Source organism: Parambassis ranga, chromosome 21 (genome assembly GCF_900634625.1).
Source record: "Parambassis ranga chromosome 21, fParRan2.1, whole genome shotgun sequence".
NCBI classification, from domain to species: domain Eukaryota; kingdom Metazoa; phylum Chordata; class Actinopteri; family Ambassidae; genus Parambassis; species Parambassis ranga.
This window is the reverse complement of record NC_041041.1, coordinates 9,647,398-9,670,911: the sequence shown is the minus strand read 5'-3', so window position 1 is coordinate 9,670,911 and position 23,514 is coordinate 9,647,398. Positions and strand designations below refer to the sequence as shown.

At 43.3% G+C, this 23,514-nt stretch overlaps 1 protein-coding gene across 1 annotated transcript in view; it reads right to left on the bottom strand.

Annotated features, from left to right (window-relative positions):
- Nucleotides 1–1,717: 1,717 nt before the first annotated feature.
- Nucleotides 1,718–23,514, bottom strand: part of plcl1 (phospholipase C like 1) — a 50,394-nt gene continuing 28,597 nt past the window's right edge. Inside the window, exons 2-12 of the mRNA XM_028393182.1 lie at nucleotides 19,499–19,573; nucleotides 19,112–19,399; nucleotides 18,750–19,034; nucleotides 17,786–18,177; nucleotides 15,972–17,091; nucleotides 15,713–15,889; nucleotides 10,810–11,172; nucleotides 8,539–8,742; nucleotides 7,670–7,745; nucleotides 7,143–7,252; nucleotides 1,718–6,474 (exon numbers count right to left, since the gene is read on the bottom strand). Of these exons, the coding sequence (XP_028248983.1) occupies nucleotides 6,271–6,474; nucleotides 7,143–7,252; nucleotides 7,670–7,745; nucleotides 8,539–8,742; nucleotides 10,810–11,172; nucleotides 15,713–15,889; nucleotides 15,972–17,091; nucleotides 17,786–18,177; nucleotides 18,750–19,034; nucleotides 19,112–19,399; nucleotides 19,499–19,573 (3,294 nt within the window). The 3' untranslated portion in view covers nucleotides 1,718–6,270. The remainder of the gene's footprint in view (nucleotides 6,475–7,142; nucleotides 7,253–7,669; nucleotides 7,746–8,538; nucleotides 8,743–10,809; nucleotides 11,173–15,712; nucleotides 15,890–15,971; nucleotides 17,092–17,785; nucleotides 18,178–18,749; nucleotides 19,035–19,111; nucleotides 19,400–19,498; nucleotides 19,574–23,514) is intronic.

Sequence of the window (23,514 nt, the reverse complement as noted above, 5' to 3'; positions counted from 1 at the left end):
AAATACTATGAACAATTAATTTGCAGCCTTCTGTGCATGTGCTTGTCTTAAGAAATAGGATGGTTGGTAAATCTTTATCTTTAGGTATTAAAATTTTACATTAAAATACAAACTAGCAGAAATTAACATAAGTCAGATTTCCAGACTGTGAAAATGAATAATCAAACAAGCTAAACATGCTCTTATAAAGTGGACATGGATGAATTGCAGAGGTTGAAAGGAGTCTGAGTGAAAGAAAAAAATAGCTTGATGTTTGGCTCCCCCTCCTGGATAAATGCAGTAACAACATGCAGAGTCTTCTGGGATCATTGAGCATTAGAAGGCATGAGTAATTTAACTATTACTGTAACTGTTTTTAGCAAGTGTTTACGGGATATGATGCCTGTTAATTGACTTATCAACAAGATTACAAACCAAAACGATCATCCTTATATAAACTGGCAAAACAGTTGAGTTTGAGACACTCTAGGTCTCAAACTCTAAAAGCAACTTCAAAACAACAGGACAAACAATTCTTCGCAAAGTCCACCCAAAGCCACATTAGTGACACACTGAACAACAGCTGCAGCAGCAGAATAAAACCAACCAGTGCGGCCTGGCAGAGCCAGTGACACCAAACTGACACACTTAGCATTATGCTATAGCTAAATGTGACAGCACGAACAAGCACCAGAAAACTGATTTTGTGGTTGTTAGCGAAACAATTGTAGCACATTTTTCTGTACAGTCAGCGTTTAAGAACTACTAACTATTTAAGTTGACCTCACTTTGTTTTCCCTACTTATCCAGAGTAGAGTAATTGTGTTTTTACAAATCTGGCTAAACCGTTAAGCTGGATCCATACTCCCCCTGCAGACGTTACGCCCACAAAATGACGTCATTTTTATCTCGCGCACAGGGCCCGGGCAGAAGTTTTTCTCTCAAGGCTGTGCGGCAACCATGCTGTGATTGGTCGGAATTTATTGTGGGCGTGATGAATGTGGAGAAGCGCAAAGGCTTCAGGTGCAGAACACACAGACAGAAGGAGGAGGAAGCACAGATGAGCAGCTGGCAAACAGCTCCTGGAAGGAGAAACACGCCGCACAGAGGAGAGTGTCTGTCCAGAAGGTGGCGATAAAAACTCACACAGACCAGAGGTCTGCCACAGTCAGCTGCACTGATCTTCTATCTATTGTCATGCTGTGCGCTCTCTTCCCTGAACATTATCAGCTCGTTAGGCCAGGTAACCACGACTGTGCTCACAATTTACAATACAATTGCATTGTCAACCTTTTTAGTGACGTGCGCTGCGTAGGAGGGCCGTATGGGTAGTAAGATATAAGTAAAGCTTAGAAGACGATTAATTCAGACTAACCTGTGTGGGTGTTCTGAATAACGACGTCGTTTCCGGTTCTCCTTTCCACTGCCGGGTTCCATTTTGTTCCCGCTCGCCAAACATAAAAGATTCAGGCTCATAGGTCATCAAACATGTCGTCCTCAGTGTTCGAACTTATTAAGCTAACTAACAATAATTACCGTTAAACTGAGGTTTTAGGGCTTCCTGATGGATCCTAGAATAATAAATGCAGTTTATTGTATTAAAATCAGCCTAAATATATATTTTTTAAATTTTCTAAAAAAGTTAATTATAATGATTATTTACTGAAGTATAATTGAAAAGACAACAATGAAATACTCGACACAGATGAGATAAAGAGGACTCAATGAGACCATTTGGTCAGGAAAAGATACCTTTATTTAGTCTGGGATACATACTGTTGTTACATTTGATTACTTCGTCAGATAGAAAACACAGTAGCTTTTCAAAATAAAAGCGAGGTCCATTTAATTAATTATATTTATTCATAGTTTTTAAAACACACTTCAATAAATATTTTTTTTTTGTTTTTCAGTTTTACAAAAACAGCGAACTGAGAGAACAGCATGGGTCCAGGGGTGGGTGGGTGGGAGGCTTAAAGGTGAGCGGAGCAGAACACAGGCCAATAACTACACAACTGCAGATGCCACATTTAACACACAACTTAAAATATATCTCTACACATTCCACAAGTCTGTCCACATCACAACGGCAGGTACACACAGCTCTCCAACTAATCACATACATGTCTGTGAAGGTGGGCAGCAATGCACACTGAAGCACAGAGAGACGTGGATACATCACAGCACCTGATCCGACAGCTGGATCAGCCCACCGATCCTGTCCCTTACACTCTTTAAATGAGCACTCCGAGTTATCTCAGCCCGGTATAATGTGGCGGTTGTATCTCTATGGGTCGTACAGTGGATGCTGCAGTGTCTAATTCTGTTGTAGAGACTAAACATTTTGTTTGGAAAGCAGGAGGTTAACCTGTGTCACTTCCTGTTGCCACAATCCATGGTGCTATAATACAGAAGAATTAACCTTTGCTCTACAATGTGGGGATAAAAGGAGGTAAACCCTGGGGGGGTGCAGCTGGTTAAAAATCAGATACAACATACTGAACGTCATTGTAAAGCACTGAAGTGAATGAGTGACTGCAGTGCCGTCTGCAGAGGTTTTTCAATGCTGCAAAAATCAGGTCAAGTGTGTTGAAAAGGCGAAGTGCAATGACACGTGAAGCAGTGTGTGTGTGCGGCCTGGAGAGGGGTGAGAGGGGTGAGAAGGTGCCTAGTAAAATCTGAGGCTATGTGTTTAGCAAATTTAGCTCAGACACTATACAAAACGTTTTGATCTTCAGAATATTTCTTAAAACTTAGCACAGTGAACGTTCTGCTCATCACATCATTTAAAGCTACAGTGGAGAACTCTAATCTCGTTCTTCTGGCAGTGACAGTTTAAATACAGGTGAGGTCTCCTCTTACAGTAGGTGATGTAACAGTGGGACTATCCACTTGATAAGAGCTCAGCTTACCCAGCCTAAAGGTCATACACTGACTCTCATCCCCTTTGATTCTGAACCAGCCCACATCCCAGGGTTGATGTTCGATAACACGTACTGCTCGTTGACAAGCTGTAAAATGTTTCTACACTTCCTGTAGCTACATAAAAGGTTAATGTCTTCATCTGAGGAAATCTATTGTATGTTTTTGTTCTGAATATGAGCCTGGGACCTCCCAGAGCTGGCAGTGTTATGTAGCATTTTTCCTCAGAATCAGTTTATTTTGTGTTTTATCCTGAACTTTTCTTAACACATGTACAGAGTTTCTAGTGTACCTGACCTCACAGACCCATCACAAAGGTCATCCCAGTAGCATTATAAGGAATACTTAGATAGCTTAGTTAAACACTGAAGTCATCGCCACCTCTAGGGCGAAGAGTGAAACACAACACGCTGCTGGCAATCTAGCTAGCATGTAACAGGTCTGCAGAGGATTTTATTGTCGTCTTGAGGAAAATATGAGCATAAAAGGCACTTTTACTAAAACTATTAGCAAACCAGAAAAGTATTTACAAACATCTTGCTGTCATCACACCTAAAACAAAACCATAAAACACACCAGTACTTCTTCGCATGGCGCTGACCGGTCCAGGCCACAGAAGCAAGTTCGTAGCTTGAAGCCTAGAGGATGGAATTTGTGAGTTTGTGATCTTATGAATCTGAACAAGTTCTGCCCTAAAGCTTTAACTAGTATCAGGTGTTGGTTTTGCACCAGTGAGTTCTTTGGCAGTTTAGTAGCTTATTGTGTAAAGGGGGTCTGAAGAAGGAAGCTGTTTTAGTGCTTAGTCAAAATTGTACATTAGATCTTGTGACAGAAACAAACCTTGAGCAGGATGTTCGTCCTATTCTGATGTTAAATGAAGCAATAGCTGCCTGGGTAGTATAAAAGCACATTCAGTAAATAAAGGTGAATACTGTGAGTGTTTCTGCTGCTGCGGGTTTACAGGTTGACACACTGCGGAGGTCACTGCCCACTGACACATGGTTTTTGTCAATGTTACATTGTGCACTACAATACTTCTTCATCTTCTTTGTAAACACAGCGAGTACCTGATGAATAATTCTCAGAGTGAGCTTTAAGTTAACAGGAAAATACCTGATTACTGAAACGTGACTCCTTCAGGTAAACCCTGTGACCTCTATCTTTGCTCCATCTATTCAGGTAAGTAAATTCCACCGCTTGTTGGCTCTTTGACCCACTTGTACTCCCCCGTGTCTGTAGGCATGTACACCGGAACACAGAAAGCTAATACCGTGGTGTGTTTTACTGCAGCTGATGCATCATTAATGCACAGAGATCCTCCCTGCAGGAAAGCAGATCTCTGTGAGTCCTCTAAGCGGCAGCACAGATCCTCCACACAAGATCCCGGACTGCAGCGCATTCAGGAGGAAACAGAACCTGTGTGCTTCACCGGGGCAGGAATTAGGGCACCACAGCAGTATCATGACAGACACGAGCACACCATCATAAACACACATCCCGAGGCCTCCAGTGTGAGTCAGAGCGGTATTAATAGACCAGAAAACAGCAGGTGCTGTCACTGTGTCTGCTGCTCACAGCCAATTATGAGCTTCTGCAGGTGCGTCCACCCGACCACACAAGCAACCAGCATCAGCCTCTTCTTCTTCTTCTATCATCCGACCTTTGCTCTCTCTCCAATTTTAGACACACACCAAAAACATGAAAATGTTATTAGGTCAGCTTCCTCCTGTGGCTCTGACCGGAGCGAGAGGATGCAGAAGGTGTGAAAGAGCTTATTACAAAGGGGAAAGGGATGTGTGTTCAGGAGATACAGTAGTCCTGCACCAGTACTAAACCAAGTGTTTCATTACATCCTGTCTGCTCCAGCATTTAGTCACCGCCCGAGTCCTGCCTAACTGCCTCAAACACTATAGGCGTTCAAAATGTCTTCTATTTAAAGTCTGTTTTGTTCAAATGCTTCAGGTGGAAATACAGTTGTTCAAATAAGCCGAGCTCGATCACGAGAGTTCGCTGAGTGTTTTTGGTCTTTTTAATGACATCATTCTTGTCGTGTTCGTGTTGTACCTTTAAAAAAAGTTTACCCCACAACCTGTTGTGACATGACATGTTGTATATTTAAGGAGGTAATTCTAATTGTGTTAGCTTAGCTGTATGTCTGACTGAGCATCACTTCGGATTAGTTAAAACACAGCATCACCAGAATAAGCAGGACTATCAGAAGAAAGAACACATTAACACAACTAAGAGCCACCGTCAGTAACACCTGCTGGACGCCATGTTTGTGGTTCAATAATTATTATTATTGCTACATCAACACAGTGTACTGAATCTGATCTTCCTGCTCACAAACACGGACACATACGTACACACTGCACATCAGTATACTGAGGTTACGTGATCCACACATGTACTACAGCAGACACGTAGTACTACAGTATCAACACACATCCACAACTTCTCCAATTACTGCACCTCAGTCCTTGTGTTTCAGACATCCCCTCAGCTGAGAGTAGATAACAAGACCCTGAGTGTGTGTGTGAGTGAGTGAGTGCCTATTTCACACAGATACTCTATGGGAAATGAGTGTGTGCAGTAATCCTCAAACAAGCCAGAGAGAATCCAAGAGCTTTGTAGATACAAGTTTGGAGAGAACTTTCCACCAAACTTAATTTTAAACAGTTAAAATGTTAGATAACATGTGTTTTTATGTCTGTTTGTTCAAATGCTCTGAAGAAGTTTAAAGACCAGATACAGGCCAGTCAGGGGTGTCTTCAGTGAGGACATCATGTTAATGTCATTTCAGTGTTTCTGCAGTAACTTTTACTACTCCTAAATTTCTGCTTCTATCATTGCTGTTAGATTTAAAACCAAAAGTAGGAGCATCATAATACTTTATATTTAAAAAATCTCTTGGATTAGACAATCTGAGATGCTATGGCAGCTTGACATTCAGCTTTTCTCCATCCTGAACCTTCTACTTTTGGAATGAAACACTGACGGGGCCATGATGCACCAGAACAGCCCCGTTCGTCAGTTTGAATTCCTCTCTAATGAAGGAAAACACTCTGGGAAACTGAAGCAGGGAACGTCAGAGTTTGTAAAATCTTTGCTTTTCCACCGCGGACATTCATGAAAAGCTTCTCCTGCACTTTCAGTGATGACTGACACACTCACTATAAGGCTTCAACAAGTAAACTACTGCTCGGGTCTAGACACTTACTGCTGGATAAAGGGAAAGACTCCGCCAGAATGAAAATCCACACAGTGCTTTTTACACCCAGACGTTCTCCATGTCCTCATCCTCTGTAATTACTCTGACTGCTCTCTTTTCATCTTTGGCAGCGTGCTAAACCCGAGGCGGTGAGGATGTCAGATGCGTCCGTTGCCGTGTGTGCTGCTTCGGCGGCCAGACAGCGAGTGGGAGGAGTAGTGGAGCTCGGCTGTGGAGAAGGTGGAGGATGAGGAATTGGAGGAGGAGGTGGAGGTGAGTCCACAGGCTTCACAGGCCAGAGCCAGCTGCCTCAGGGCATCCAGGGAATCCATCTTAGCTCCACGTAACAGATCGCTCTGCCCCTGCAGCACAAGGGAAGATGTATAGATCTGACTCACAACTGCATTAAGACAAACTTCGAGTGACACAAAAGGTGAAAAGCTATAATTTAAGCAAGTGGATGCAGTGGATAACAGGATCTAATTTATCCAAAGTCCAGGGGCTGATGTGGTCACTAAGTCAACTAGATTTTTGCTTGACGATTACTTGTATTAGCTAATGTTATAAAGTAAAGCTTCACAAGAGCCATGTAGTGCAGCTACAAGTTACAGCTAGCTAAGCTGCTTACTCCTCGCTGCTATCTGGGTGGATATAACAGTTAGCTAGCTTATCATATATGTTCACTAGCTAGTGTTATCCATGATTAAAACTTATTTAATATTGCATATTATGGATGTTAGCCAACCATAAATTATGCTGTTGTTTTCTTTATTTAATGTAACATTTTTGTCATTATACTATCATTAAAATAAACTAAGATAACCCCCCCCCCCCCCATAGGTGTGACAACAAAACCTGTGTAAACAAGATGCTGACTGCATTTCACTGAATGGCCACAGATGTCACTGTGCACCTGCATGATTCCTCACACACAGCTTAGTCTTAAATTTAATGTGGAACAATTATACTTTTTGAGAAGAAACTCAAAGCTAACATGATTATGGGTCATGTGAGAGTAAAGCAAACACACCTTGAGTACAGTGATGTTCCAGGTGAAACTCTCCACAGCTTTGTTTAGCTTGCGTCCCTTCAGTCCCTCCTTCTCTCCAAGCCGAGTCAGATCCTCATGGAAGTCCATTCCTGCCGAACACAGAAACAATCCAAACTCAGGTGAGATGTAAGCGTCTGCCTGAACTTACTTTTAGGACTGACACACCATGGCTACAGGCAAGTGTCAACCTCATGTCTAGTCGGCTGTGTAGTCACCTCCTGGATTGACATATTTACGCAAAAGCAAAGTGCTGTCCTTCATGACATTTCCATCAGCAGTTAAAGGTCAGGAGTTATGAAAGGCTGTGAGAGGTCTAAAAATACACTGTTTGGCTGTTTAGATGTCATCTTTTCACTGTGACGGCTGTGCAGGTGTCAATCTGCTCAGAAAATCAGGATTTTATCACAAATCTAGGCATGGCCATCTTAGTAGATCCACATTTTTTCTCATATACTCACAGTCATTTCACTCTTATCATCAGTTCCCAGCATTTCATCCATTTTTACCTTCTCTCTGCACCTGGTCGATCCTCTCCTGAACACCATCTGCATTTTCAATCAGCTGTCTCTGCGCTGCAATCATCTGAACAAACAGAAAAAAGAGGACGTGTGTTCACACCTACATCACACACAGACGTGTGGAAGGATTTATTTCATACAGAAACTGAATGTAAAAAAAAATGAATACCAGCAGAAATTAAGGAAGAGGAGGGTTGGTGTGTGATGACTAAGCCTTGTGTATCTGGATGAAGAGCTGTGATGTATGGCTGGAGATCATATAGACTGTGCTTCCTGACACTGACCTGCTGTGCTCCTGTTTTCTGGGTTCACACATCATCAGCTGCTGTCTGATTGTTAGACAGAGGACTGTTACACTCTAAGGTGTGTGTGTGTGAACAGCAGAATTGAGACAGGTGGGAGAGACGCAGTTGGCAGCGTGTGTGTGTGTGCGTGATAAAGTGTGACAGCTCCATGCATACCACCTGAATCAGACTCTCTGACTACAGTCTTTTTCTGTATTTAATGTCTATGAATTGCACAACTGTACATGGCGTGGATGCAACAATTTCAATTTTTTCTAACAATTCCCCCTGTGGGATCAATAAAGTATATCTATTGATCTATCTACCTTTAAGGTAATTTTGCCCACCATTCTGGTCTGATTGGTTAAGTTTAGATTAGGATTGACGATGATGGGAGATCCATCACTACGGGGGCTCTGCTGCTGATGTTGGATGTGTACAGTCAAAATAGATAATAAGGCTCCTTCCACATTATGTCACTCATAGTTAAAGAACTAAGTCTAAGTCTGAACTTCAGTGATAAACACACTAACAGTGATCTGTAAGAAATGATGGCTTCCTCTATAAACTGACCGTGTCGTAGGCAGCGAGCAGTTTGCGTGTCGGCTCTGAGAGGCTGACAAGAGGCTCCAGACAGGGGTATCCCTCCTTCAGCACCATGGTGGCCCACATGGTACCCTCAGGGTTCTGCAGCCTAGGGGCCAGGCTCTGGATGCACTGCTTTAGTTTGGCCACAGTGGGGAGCCCACACTGCTCTTTGAAACTGGTCGTGGTGCTCTGTGTGAAAGCAGACAGCAAAAAAAAATTGTATCGGATCATACGTACACTTTTGGCTACAAAACTAAACAGGTTGAGGTCAAAGAGGGTGCCACACACATACAAAATATTCATACACACACAGACACACCCTCCACTTTCACAGTCATCTGCTCTGTCTCCTGTGAATTAAATCAATATGGCAGACTGCTGCTTTTAATCCAGTGAAATCAGCCTTAGCTTAAGCGCATTTGGCAAAAGAGGAGACAATATGGCATAAATGTGGAGCAGAAAAATCATAGCATTTAGAGTGTGTTTCAGCCGCTGCAGGTGGGTCTGATCTGACTGGGACAGAACAGACGAGTGATCTGGGTCACCCCGTAACAAAGATTTATTTTTGCTCTGAACAGAAAACCTCTGCTGTCAAACTGAAGGCTTTCTGCCACCTGGCAGAGCCCCAACTGGACGAATGATTATCATGCTCCACCTGTGTGTTTGTGTGTGTGTGTGCAGGTGACACACACACAGCCAGAAAGGCATTATGAATAATAACTGAGTATGGCAGATGAGCCCACAGCTGGACTCGTGGCAGAGAGGAGTTCACACTAGAGTGGAAGGACAATGAGACTGAAGCAGGAAAAGCTATTTGTGAATGAGTAAAGTGTGTGTGTGTGTGTGTGTGTGTGTGTGTGTGTGTGTATATATGAGTGTGCGCGCCTGACTGATGACATGAGGTTATGTTCATACTTGGGAGAAAGTATAAGGCTGTGGCATCATTGTTATAAAATACAGCTGCTCCATTCATTAATATACACTCTACGGCTAAAATGATGTGGACACAAACAACTTATACGGTACATGTTTATATGTCAAAGCAGGACACACTACACATCCATGGAGCTTTCCATGTCCATGTCACAGCAGAGTAGAGGGGAAATTAATGAAAGATTCAAGATTTCCCTCCATCCATGGTGATGGCTATGCCCAACATTCTTGTTTTTTGCTCTGTTTTAAGTCACCACCCAGTTCTGAGGAAAGATATTAAGCTGTTCTGTCACTGTTGTTTGATCACCTGACTTCTTTCATGCCATCAGGTTAATGCGATACAGTTAGGTAGTGATTAAAGCCAAATTATCATTGAAAATGAGAAGACTGACACCACTCCTATGTCTTTGCATTAAGTACCAAGCCAGACCAGCCGACCACATCCTGATGTACGAATGGTATCAATCCTCTCACATAATACTGGATGAGAAAGCAAGAAAACAAAGCCTGGCTTACCGACAGCCAGCTGAATTGGCCAGATTGAGGCTAACTGTTGGCACTCTCAGCTGACTTCTGGCACCAGCTCTCCAAAACTGAGACGGCTCTGGCCCATTCAGAGCACTTGGGATTCGGATCAACTATCCACCATGTGTGGTGGCCTGAATTTGGTTAAAGTCCAAACCTGGTTCAGTTTCAGCAACCCGAACTCGAAGCCAATGTATGTGGGCCAATTCTGGCCTGAATCATTTGGACCATTATGGAGCCAAACTCATATGAAAAGGTGCTGCATGGGTCAGACAAGTTCTTCCACTCTGAAGTGAAATGCAGTGCAGGTCAGAAAATATCCTGCATTTATTTCTAAAAACAGACACTGTGAAGGAGCCTCTGTCTCACTTTGCCCACCCATACACACATTCAGTGATAAGCCAGTGGGTGCTGTGCAACCAGGTTCTATTTTTGCTGGTATTTATAGAAGCTTTAAAATCCTCCTCCACTCTTCTCACTGACTGTTCCTTTGTCACTGCCTCTCCTCCTCCTCCTCCTCCTCCTCCTCCTTGCTCTTGTTCATCCTACAGTGGAGTCTCAGGTGGCATCTGATACCAGCACATTCATGAAAGCTCCTCCAACTCACCCTCATAACCAGACATCATATTAAAACAGGGTCAGCTGGCCTAACTGAGTCATCTACATCAGTACACAGAGGAAAGAGTCTGTCTGTTTGCATCCAGCGATTGTGTTTGTGCAGTCGATTCAACAAGATGATTCTATCCCTAAAAAACATATCCCCCAATAAAAATGTCTCCCAACCCTTTCCTGTCTCACCTGAGCGTCCTCCCGCAGGTCAGTCGCCTCTTTCAGGGGGGCACTGGCTGGTTTAAAGGTCTCGTCCACCACCTTGATGCCAGTGTGCCTCAGCGTGACATACTCCCTTCCCCGCCGCCCCACCCGCCTCACAGACAGACCGCGCCGCTGGGCCTTCCCACCTCCACGCCGGTTGGTGATGGCCACGTGGACAAACAGGCTGGTGTGGGGTAAAGGGTCTCCTGCCAGCCCCAGTAGGGGCACGTTACGGTAGCCAGGCTGAAGGCACTCAAAAGCCACACTGTACTGGCCAATGAAATCGTCTCCGATGTAGTCGTCATCTAACACAACGAAGCGCAGCAAGGCCAGCTCCGGCATGTTCACCTACAAATGAGAAACAGACGAAGGCAACGAAAAACAAAGATGTCAGAACGTTTAGACCAACACTTAGAGTACAGAAAGTAACAAAAAGATTTTAAAAAATAATGATAATGATGTTTTTATTGTCATTTTTGTAAACTTTTATTATTATTATTGGACGAATTAATTAAAGATCTTTGTTGTTGCATTGGGGTGTATGAAGATAGTAAGAAAAAGAGCAATGGTCCCACACACAGACACAAATCCCAACCTCCAGTGTTTTAGCTACCGTTCTTTTATAAGCCCACATACACCAGCCGCATGGTCAAGAAAAAAACATAATGTTTTTGTTGGTAAAAAATCAACCTATGGGGTTTGAGGCTGTGTAAACGTAACGCTAGGAACTACTGCAAGCTGAGCAGGACAGAGGGAGAGCTGTCTGTTAAATTGCTGCTGAGCCATGGAATATTTAGTCTTTTTAGTAACCAGAATAATGCCTGTAACCATGGGAACTGTACATAAATATGAAGACAGCTGTGGCCCCAAAGTGCTCTGGCTCAAACTAAAATCAAATGACATCCTAATCTAACCTGTTGTTTACACCTCAGCAGCTCCCTTTATTTGGTTATGTAAGTTGTTTAAAGTTTAATGTTTTGTCACCTGAAGAGGCGCTGATGCTCTTAAATATATCTGTGCATTATTCATTCAGAGACTTTAAGTCACTCATATCAGCAGGAAAAGATATACCTCTTTGAACGTTCACAGCAGCCAAAGATGAAACCATTTCCTGTTATTAAGAGCTGCTCAGAGAGCTGCTGAGGCGTTAATGTCAATTACACAGCACAATTAAAAGAGCGTGGTTTCAGTTATTACTTTTCAGATCACACCTTCCAGAGGACTACCTCTACCACTGCTAATAAAGCCAGTAACAACATAATATAGGTACAAATAGTCTCTCTCTCACACATGCACACAAACGCAACTGTACAAATGAAGCCGAGAGTGTCTCCAAATATTCGTTTTGGGCTGTGGGTAAACAAATTTCAGGAGGAAGCCTCATCAGATATTATCAGGTCTGTGCACACAAACTCGTGCATGTCTCTCTATGTTTGTGAGGACAAATCAGGGCGATATTTTTATTTAGACGACAGTATGTAGAGAAAGTTTGTAACCCGATCAGCCAGAATTAAAAAATAGGATTTGTTTGGAGCACAGATCATATATAAAGATGTATGACAATAAGTCAAAGCATAGCCACTGCCCCCTGGTGGCTGGGTGTACAAGTCATACTTCAGGGAATAATAAGAGCTAGCCTTATGCAGTGGTGCCTTTATTATGTTGGTGTCAAACCAAAAATAGAAACTCTCAGACAGATATGTCGTTATTTGTGTGGCAGAGAGCACCATCAATCTATTATTTCCTGCAGGGACTAAGAATCGACTAAACCTGTGTGTGTGTGTGTGTGTGTGTGTGTCCGTCCACATCAATAAAGCCATATGAAGTCTTCAGGCTCAGAAGTAAATAAACAAACAGATTCCCTCACCAACTCTGAAATTACATTTTGCATGAGTTTGAATTTGCGTCATGTGCTCTGTCACATAGGTTTATTTTAAAGTGGTTATGAATGCTCTGTGGCAGGCAATAAGAGGAGCACAGCTGTTCAGACATTCTCGTGTTCCACTCTGAGGTAAGAGCTCCATTGTTGAATGACACCACAAAATGCAGCAAGGTGGGTTTAATTCGGCTCCAGATTCATCAGAATCAATAAGTTTGTACCAGTTCAGGGACACGCTGAACAAAGATGCAGCCTTCAGCTAGTCAGTAATGCTTCAGAATTTGTGGCTCATTAGACACTGATTAGCAGCAATGAGCAGAGTAATAACATCTTGTCCTGTTCACACAGGTGTGCAGAGCAGCATTTTTAATACACAGCTCTTTATCTGGATGGCCGGGGTTCTGACAGTGAGGTAAAACCAGAACCACAAGCTTTCACAAGACCTTTGGGTTCAAAAATCCATCTAAAGATGTTATTACGAGTCTAAGACTCCACACAGCTACAGAAAAGACTCTGCGGGAAAAAAATGTATGGGCAAGCCAGACAGACAGTTCCAGCAGACTCTGTGCGTGTGTGTGTGTGTGTGTGTGTGTAATGATAACTCCAATCCTCTCCTCTCTGGGTTTAGTTTTTCAGCAACAAGCCTGTGGCTGAGCAGAGCGGTCTGTGACAGTTAATTCAATCAGTTGCTCCTCTGCAAAGACAGACGATGAAGAGCAGGACATCATCTCACACTGAATCTCTCTTCTGACATTATCCTCACATCTGCACTCCAGCCTGTAGTCTGACAGATGACACAGTATTTACAGCTCCGTGCGCTCACTTAAGGGAAGCATCTTACTTAATTCTTCTGCATTAACATTTTAAACTTGAAGGTTTTATGTAAAATGCTAATAAAAGAATCTCTTAAATTAAAAAAAAGGTTTATGTAAGTGTATTTATACAAAACAGGAAAAGAAACATCCAGATGGACCATTAAGATAAACCTCAGCTGGCTTTAAGGAAAATACTTAAATATTTTAGGCTCAGGGTAAATTATTCTTTAAAAGACAATAATAGCGAGCAGCATCTGACAACAGACACAGCTCATAGTGTTGTATGGTTTAGAGTACCATCTGGCATTCAAAACAACCCTTCTGATTTACAACAAGCATGATGCCTTATTGTCTTCAATAGAATCTTCAGAAGCTACATCTGACAGGATGTGCTATAATTTTACTTCATTTGATTCAAAGAGTCAATTAGTGTAGAAGCAGAGTAAGGAACAATTATGTATTGAACAATTATTTCATTGTTCATGGGATCATTTTATTTAATCTACTTCTGTACTTGTCATAAATGTTCAGCTCACTGCATCACTGTCAGTCTCAGTGAGCTCAGGAATCAACAGGTTTTCCTTTTGATCTGAGAAAACCAGAATAGAATTAAAAAAATCTAAAATTAAACCTGAGACACAGTGAAGTGTGTAACAAGTGAACGTGTCTGAACACTTTCTGAAACTTATCCAGTAGGATCCAATTTTCAGTTTCATCATCACATATTTGTTTCACTAAACATTGCACCATTAAAAACTGTCACACCCCTTTAACACACACTTGCATGTGTTTCATAAGTGCAGACAGCTGAGGCAGTGTCTTTATCAGAGCTCAGGAGGATAACTACATTCAGTTTGCACTGCTTTTGTGTGTGTGTCCAAGCCTGGAGGACAACTGATTAAGACATATGAGAGCATGCTTCTGAAGGCTGATACGCACACTTAACCAAACAGCATGACCTCGACTGTGAGGCTGTGGGTCTGATTGTGAGCTGCTGTGTTTGCAGTCCAGCTCCTGTGTTTCTGTGTGTTTTCTTTGAATATGTGTGCGTTTGTGTGTGTGTGTGTGTTACGTGGCACACTGCCCTGCAGTTCTGCACTTGGGTTACAATCCTAATGAGGCCCTAATGAGACAAGCAGAGCCAAAGAGTTGCTCCTTGCCAGCACTGGGCAGACACTGGGCCTCTTTATTAATCTGTTATAGTGTAAGTATAGAACCTCTGGTCAGTTGAGTCCACTGCCAAATCCAATAAAAACCCTCTGCAATGATGATGACAAAAAATGAGCAAAGGCAGGACTTACTTTGTGGAGAGCTAATATGAACAGAAAGCAAGGCAAAAGAATCAGAAACCGATCCATCAATTCAGTAAAGTTCAGTTTTATATTGCAGTTAAAACTACAAAAAGTACTTTGATAATACTGAAATTATCACACTAATTTATAATGACTGACAGCAGCCATGAAGAAATTTAGACACACAATGAAGTATGCTAGAACATCTGATCATATGCAGAGCGTCAGTATCTCATACCTCATTCATTCAAATCTCACTTCATGTATGTCTCCTGCCAAACAGCCAGTGCAATTACTGCCTGTTGATTACAGGTATTATGCCACTGCTTTCAGTCTTTGTGGAGGTACGTCGTGTCTGCAGGGTGCTGCTCACACACACACACACACACACACACACACACTCATGATGTGGCCACTGACTGCATATCAGTTGTGACAGCTTGTCATTGTAGCTCAGCTGCACGAATACAAAGACTGCCAGGGAAGGGTAAAAAAGCCCAATCAGCAGGTCATCAGGCCCAATGAAATCACTGCATACATACTGTAAGTGTATTCATAGGAGCATCTCATTGATATCTTCAGTCTCAACCCCCACCGAACCTTTAATTAAGCGCTCAGAGCTCTGTTTTTTATGCAGGTGCACAGCTGACAGACAAGCAGCCGTAAACCTCTTCAGAATCACATAAGCCTCTTTTATGTTGACATTTTCCTCTTCAATTATAAATTAACATTAAAATGAAATTTTATGCAACAAGAACAGCATCCAATCTGGGTTAGATTAACAGGCGATTCTGTACAATGCCGTCCTGAGCAGGACTATTACTTTTTATTGACAGCAAACTGGGAGCACTGGAACACTGGGAGCAGCAGAAGGACCTTCACACAGCAGTGACTGGGCTTACTTGAAACTCGAAGGTCTCATCAAACAGTGGGTCGTCCTGGTTCTGAGCAGCAGTGCGTGTCCTCTGCTCGGCACAGTCAGCAGGTACACCATGTAGCTCCAGAACCACGTACGGATCAATAACCTCCCCCTTAGCCCCTGACCCCTGAGGCTTGGGCAGGTTGTGGGCACTGATGACCTGGAGTGCAGAAAACATTTACACACAGCGTAAACCAAATATGTCATGTCCTGAAAAGTGCAAATAATAAACATTTCCGAACCTTAACACGTAGAGTTTGAGGAGGGACTCCTGGCACGCAGCCCTGCGTGTGGGCGCTGAAATATGACACCTCATCCCTCATCACAGCAGGTCGCACCACGTAACCACACCCTCCATTCTGTGAAAAGCGACCTCGGTGAAGGTCCAGCATTGCACCAGGGGTCTGCTGATTCAAGGCCACAAGCTGGACCCCGCCCTTCCAGTACCCCTGTGGGTTAGGGTTGCTGGAGTCCAGACGAACTGAGCTGGGTCGCACCCTGGTTAGGGTGCGCTTGGTGAACATTACAAGGTCCTCAGGGCTTTCACTGGTTAGCCGCCCAGCTTCTCCTTCCCCCAGCGAGCACAATGTCCAGTAAGGTGGCTCAGGAGGCAGCGGTGTGCTGGGGGAGGAGGGGCTGCTGGGGGGCGACTGCTGCTGCTTGTTGCTTGCTCGCTGCATGTAGAAGCTGCGGCTGCCAGTCCGAGCAATCGCCACAAGGTCCGAGAGCTCTTTGTGGAGACGGAGCTTCCGGGGTTGAGAGGGTGGAGGCACCACCAGGACCACACCCAGCTCCTCCTCACCAGGGATAGTCATCCTCCTTCCTGCTAGGGGCCCCCCACCTCCTATCTCCTCGTCCTCCTCAGACACCTCCCCATCAGACCCCTCTTGATCCGGAGGCAGCTTCTTTCCTACTATCAGGATGCGCCCCTTTAGCTGCTCGGGGGAGGGTAAGGTAGTGGCTCGCCCACCCAGGCTGACCGGCAGGGCTTCAGGAGTGTACAGACGGGATCCAAATATCTTCCTCATGTGTTGTGCCAGGGTTTGCTGCTGAGCCGGAGAGCAGCGCTGACACAGGTACACCAGAAGCGGGTACTGTGAAGTCAGGAAGGCATATTTATTCACCACCTCCAAAGCAGAGCGAATAGTGACTGGCGTGTAGTGATGGTGGTGATGGTGGTGATGATGGTGGTGTCGGGGGACATCTGGGCCATAGTCAACCCCAAGCAGAGGCTCCCCCTCAGGGCCGTCAGTGACTCCCAGCTCCAAGCATCGGCAGCCAGACTGCAGGGCCTTGATCAGCCCTCCGAGGTCTGCCCTGCCATGCACCTGGTCATCCAGCAGGTAGGAGCGGTAGGAGGTGCTGAGGAAAGATATGATCACTAAATCAATATTCAATGCAAATGTCTGAATAATATCTGCTTAATAGCACTTATCTGGTTGGAAAATTGGAAGCAAAATATGAATGAAATCGTTTGAACCAACATGAAAACACTGTCCACTACTCCCATATGTGCACATGTATATTATATATAATGTAAAACTGCTACAATATGTTTCATTCAATGAGCATATTTCCTCAAACACTGGTCGTAGTGGTGAGTAAGCAGAACCATCTGGCTGATAACCTTTAAAAGGAAGCACACTGCATTAATTCAAAGCTATGTATAGACATTTGTAAGTGGAACCATCTGGATGAAAACTGTCCTGATAGTCACGTAGAATTGTCCATCTGTTTCTGAAATCAGCTGACTGGCATTTAACCTCTCTTCCAGCAATTCCCTCACTTCAGTATCATCCCTGTCTTTTCTGTTTATCATTTGTTAGCATGCTGAGGAGTCATTGTCCGATCAAAATGGCCACTTCAGGTACAAATTTAACACTGATACCTTCAAATCGTCTTAAGGCGTGATTTATAGGTAAATCACAGACTGTGAGCTGTACATCTCTGAAGCAGAGATTGATTGGCAGGTAGACATCATGGATTCTGGATATTTAGGGCATTTAGACTTTGGGATCAGACATGAAGACAGCACAGAATGACCCGCCACACACACCTGATGTAGTAGTGGGATAGAGGCAAGTTCATGTCCTGGCAAACCCCCTGGTGCTCTGGGTCAGGCAGCTGGCACTCGGGGGACTGCAGGTAGAGAGCAAACCCATCCAGGCCCAACAGCCCTCTCTCCTTGCCTTGTGCAGACGGTTCATAACGCCTCAGGAGCTCCCAGCAGCCCTCAGTTGTAGCCAGGGACAAACCTTGTTCCGTCTCTAGGAAGAGGCGGAGGTCCTGTGGGTCCAAACACTCCCGGTCCTTGGACAGCTGCACCAGGAGGAAGTAGACATCAGGTCGCGTGCACAACTCACAGTACGCCTCCTGGAACTCCTCACGGGTCACATGTGAGGTCAGCTTCTCCTTGCTGCGCTGGATCTCCTTGAAACGCAGACGAACCTGAGGAGAGAAAGGGGAGACGATTTATTAAGGGCAGCAGCAAGTAATTAGTCCGCCACCATTATGTCTCAGTCATTCAAACTGAAGCTGGTAAATTAGATTAAGGGTTAGTTATCTTGTTTGAATAAGGATATTAAGGTGACCTACATTAAATTACACAAGAATTTCTCCCTTTGTCTTTTCATCTCTCTCTTTTGGTCGGTTTCCTCATCCCCATTCTTTTGCTTTATCTCCTGCCTGTGCTTGATTTCTCACAGGTCACTTTCTCACCTGTCTTTGCCAGTACAGATTTTTGTTTCGGGTGGAAAGTGGGAGAAAATCATTGACCTTCACATGGCTGCAAATCAAAACTCCAGACCAACAAAATCAGGCAAAAAAGCCTCTCTTGTCATGAAGGATTAAATGTTCCACTGCTCCAAATAGACTGCTTAAAACACACCGCTCCAGCTGAGACTGGAGCTGAAGTGTCCCCCTACAGTTCAGATGTGCAGTTATGATTACAAAGACTTTACAGAACATTAGAGTGGTTTTGAAGGAAAAAGAGCACCTTAAGATTTTAAGCCCCTTCTCACCTTGGCCTCCTTTATACCAGGACACAGTCTACAGATGGTGGCGACCGCTACATCCTCTGACACAATGCCATAGCCATCCTCGTCCACCTTGGCAAACTCTGCTTCCAGCCACTCACTCCTCATCTTGCTTCCCAGGCTTCCCTCAACTGCCACGCCCCCTCCTTCACCTGGCCCTCCTCCTCCTGCTCCCACCCCTCCAAATACAGAAGGGTGGGCCAACAGGTACCGAAGGCCCGTCACCCAGATGTTGGCTACATCTGCTGACAATGCAACCAAGTCCAGAGACTGCAAAGAGACAGATTAAATATACTGCATTGTTGATTATATTAATTATTACAAATTTCTTCTTCATCCCCTCTGACCTGGTAGTCATCCCCATGTATGATAGAGAAGGCCGCTTCCTCAGCCAGGTGTTCAGAAAGAGGACCATTATGAAGGAAAGTCTCAGTGCTTTTTCCAGTGCGGACCTCTCGAATGCTGGAGACATCCAGTCGAGCCCGATCCCCATCCTTCTTAGACGGCTCCCAGCGTAAGCAGCTCAGGTCTGGGTCCAGGGTGTAGAAACGACAGTAGACCCGGGAGTTGGGCCGGACCTTTTTCAGCTCACAACCACCCTGCATGAAAGCCAAGCAGTCGGCTGCACTGCTCACCTGGAAGAGGTTTCAGTTGAATGTGGAGAAAGCAAAGTCAATATAATATTACAACATATTCAATATGTAAGTGGATTTTTTTTATTTTTTTATATCTACCTTCTTTTCAGAGGGCATGCTGCTGAAGGACACCGTCTTTTTCCTTCCTCCGCCCACCTTCTGCACAGAGGGATCCTGGGAAGACACAAAGGCAGATGACCTGAAGGTCAAAATGAGATGTCCAACAAACAAAGACATGTTCTGTTAACATCGAGCCATGATTGTGGTGTTTCTGTCGAGGATATTGCAGTGAACGATGAGTCCATGTTACAAAGAGAAACAAATGCACAGAAACCAGTTCAGAGGATTAAAAGACAAGTAAATGACATGCATTAAATACGTTTCAGGAGGAAACCTATTTATGGTGCAGGTAACAACATCAGTCAGCCGTGTGTTCACACATTGGTCATGTGGTGTGAGAGCAACACACAGACTGAATTTAGGTGGCACTATATTTGAACCTTCATTAAAACAGCAGCTGGGAACAATCAAGGCTTTGCCATCTGTTTTCAGATCCAATGGTGAATATGTTAAATCGTAACTGTCAGTTCATTTGTAAGATTATATATATTTAAATATATTTATTAAAAAAAACACTTAATGTGGTGCGTGAATTACTAGGTTTACTAGGTCATGAGATTCACTTTGCAAGAGGAAGATCTGTTTAGTTTAGCGTAAAAAAATACTCCATTTAAAGTTCTCCTGAGGTCACTCTTTTTAACAAAAGACTGAACATGACTGAGAATACTGCAGCGTTAACATTCTCCAGCTTCAGCATGAAGACTTAATAACAGAGGTGATCTCCAAACTCCAAACTGGGACAGACATAGTCATAGTTTTTGTTAAAGAGGGAAATAATCTTTAGAAAATGAAAGTAAGTATAGGGTGCGGCACTATCTTTGGGCTGTAAGGTGATCTTTGTGTTATATCTTAATCTACAAACCTTGTATTTTTGCCTTATCTTGCAGGGTACCACAGCTTTGCACCTGTGCTGAGCCCCGCTGGGAAATTCCCGGCCTCTGTCTATACATAGAGACAGCACTGATTGACAGCTTCATTTCTGCTCGCGAGCAAACATCAATGTTAAGTTAACGATAATGGCTCTTGGCTGATTTGTAATGAGCTGTGAGGTGAAATGACAGCAGTAATTGTATGTGCCATCTTTCCCACTGGTGCCTCCATCAGTGAGTTGTAGCATTTGGTTTGTACACACAGTTTACTGTGCTGATAGATGGCTGATTCCCTCCAGTGTGTGAAATGGCTTCAGAGCTGTTAAATAGCCTTGAACATGAAGAAAAAAAACATCAGCAATAAGCTGGAGCAGTCACACTGACCTGCAAAACACAGAAATGCACTCACAGCTGATGCTGGAATTATACAGAATGCAGTGAACAGGGTGGAAATGTGAGCACAGGAGCATTACTGTAGAAGCTACAGTTATACAGTCAGGCAGTTCCAGTTCTTAAGGGGGGTCAGGTTCCTCTAAAGGGTCAACAAATAAACCTCCTCAATGCATAAACAGTGGCAGAATATTCAGTAGGTTCATGTTAATCACTCCCATGATGCACTTCTGTATTTGTTTCTGATCATTAGTTTCCTGCAGATTTTGAGACATTCTTACATTTTCGTCACTTCTTTTCCTTTTTAATGCTCTGCATGTGTTTAAGTGTTTGGCCTGCAGTGCATTGTTAAAAAATGGGTTTGCCAACCAAAATGCTACATACTGCAAGTAAGTAATGATGTATTGAAATGTGTCACCAATATTCACGATGTACTAAAACACTCCGCTTTTAGAAATGAAATAAATAGTAAAAAAATAAAAATAATAATAATGCAGAATAATGATAGATAGAATCAGATAGAATGCAGTACACAACAGACAAATAAGGACAGCAGAGTTACCTCTGGAAGGGACCACAGCAGAAAAAGATTATGAGTTAGAAATCATTGCCTCATCCCATTCGCTAAACAAACATGTATTGATTTCCAATTCCACACCTTCCAGCGCACAGAGGCAGTGAGGTCAGAGTTTACGATGAGGGCTCCTGTTTGTCTTTGTTTACGTAACTGTGCCACAAAATGTCTTTTTTTTATTAAGTTGGCCAGAGGAGACCGGACAGATGAGCTTAGAGAAAGCAGGTCAGCGGGTATTTAGGTGGACAGATCAGGGCGGGTCCATCCGCCTGTGTTAGTGATGCTCTGGGGTGGCCTGGACATTTGGGAACATTGACGTTGTTGTGGCAGTCATTACTAATCCGGTGTGTGCATTTGCATGTGTGCGTTTTTTCACAGTCACTCTAACATCTTGCTGTATGACACACCATGCCATCCAGGAAACTACAGCTACATCCTTGTAAAGCCTTTAATGCAGAGTTTTGTTCAGCCTAAAAATGGCATCTATCAGTTATAATCCAAAGCCTGCATTAAGCTTTCTGGTTTGTTTTACGTCTTCACTCTCAGTAACTCCACCACTGAATTGCTGCCAGCAGAAAAAAAAACTCAGCACAGATGGAGAGATGGTGAAGAGAAAAGGGACCAAAAGATTGAGGAGAGAGGAGATGCAATAAAGGTCGGGAACACTGAATTAAAAGAATGGGCTGAATATGTAAGGTTGTCCTTAAGTGGAGACATGAGGGACAAACAACCCAGAGCTAATGGTCTCAAAATTATACACAGGCAGAAATAAAACACACAGTGCAAGGAGCAAACTGAATGAAAGATCAGATGAGAGAGATGACAAGAGGGCTGAGATGCAACAAGTGGGGATGCAGCAACCAGAGCGAACACAGAATAAATAGAAGCAGAACAATAGGTCATTGTACTGGAAAGCCATGGCTAGCAGATGAAGTGGGTACAGCAGCTGGCACTTTGCTCAGGATAAACTTTTCAAAACCCAGAGATGAACCATCGCTCGCATGACCAAAGCAAAGGATAATAAAAGAGATATTATATTAGACATCACAAAAAACAGTATTCAAACTTTTAATTAAAATGTCCAAATGTTTTGAAAGACGAAAATCATTTAATATTTAATTTTTTTGCCTCTCTTTGTAAATGTATAAATATGCATGTATTATAAATATATTGATCGCCACCTACTGGCAATTTGCAACGTAGCTCATGTTAAATTATGCTATAAAAATAGTAGCAATACAGAATTAATCACAAAGGGACCAGTTTATTTGTTTATAAATAAGAGCCATCAAGTAATAATATAATTTGATTAGTAGTGTGTTTCAATAGTCAGTATAGATGAGGATAGATTAGACTGGATAGAACAAATTAGAAGAGAATAGATGAATCTACTAAAGCAGTCTGTTTGCAGTCCTCCCCAGAAAAGCATTTTAGTTTTAATATATTAACATTAAAGGCAGTCTAATTTTTTAAGTTGCATAATAATCTGTTCACTAAGGTGATTAATATATGCAGCCTTTAATTCTGTCCCGCACAGTGACCTTCAACAGCTGCAACACAGACGAACTGGGACATTAATGTGAAAATCTATTTACACTCAGATGCACACACACACACACACAGCCATTTATCAATGCCCATACCGTGCCTCAGTGTTTCCATCCATTGACCAACTTGGTAACCTTGTTCATAAGCTCGCTCTCTTACACACACAACACACACACACACACGCTAACTCACAAGCTAACACACACCAGAACAACACCTGCAGTTGTATAAATCCGGTCCCAATCTGATCCCATGATCTAGCTAATGATCCCTGAGCACATTGGCAGTAGATTACCACAATAGATTACTGCACTGCTGTATAATCCACAGCAAAGTACAGGCCTCTGTGTATCAGTCAGCAAGGCGGCTCACAACTGTGCCAGTCTGTGTCAAAACACACACACACACACACTTTCAGGGCTCAGGATAAACAGCACTGAAGGTAGTATGTCTGACACTGTAACACTGAAATTCTCATCACACTAAATACAATGTACTTTTAACGTTTCAACTATAAACATAATGCACACAATAAAGTGTAGCCTTTCTGCCCTGTGCCCTGATGTATGTGTGTGTGTGTCATTTTCAGCCTGATTTATGTTCCCTTTTGCTAA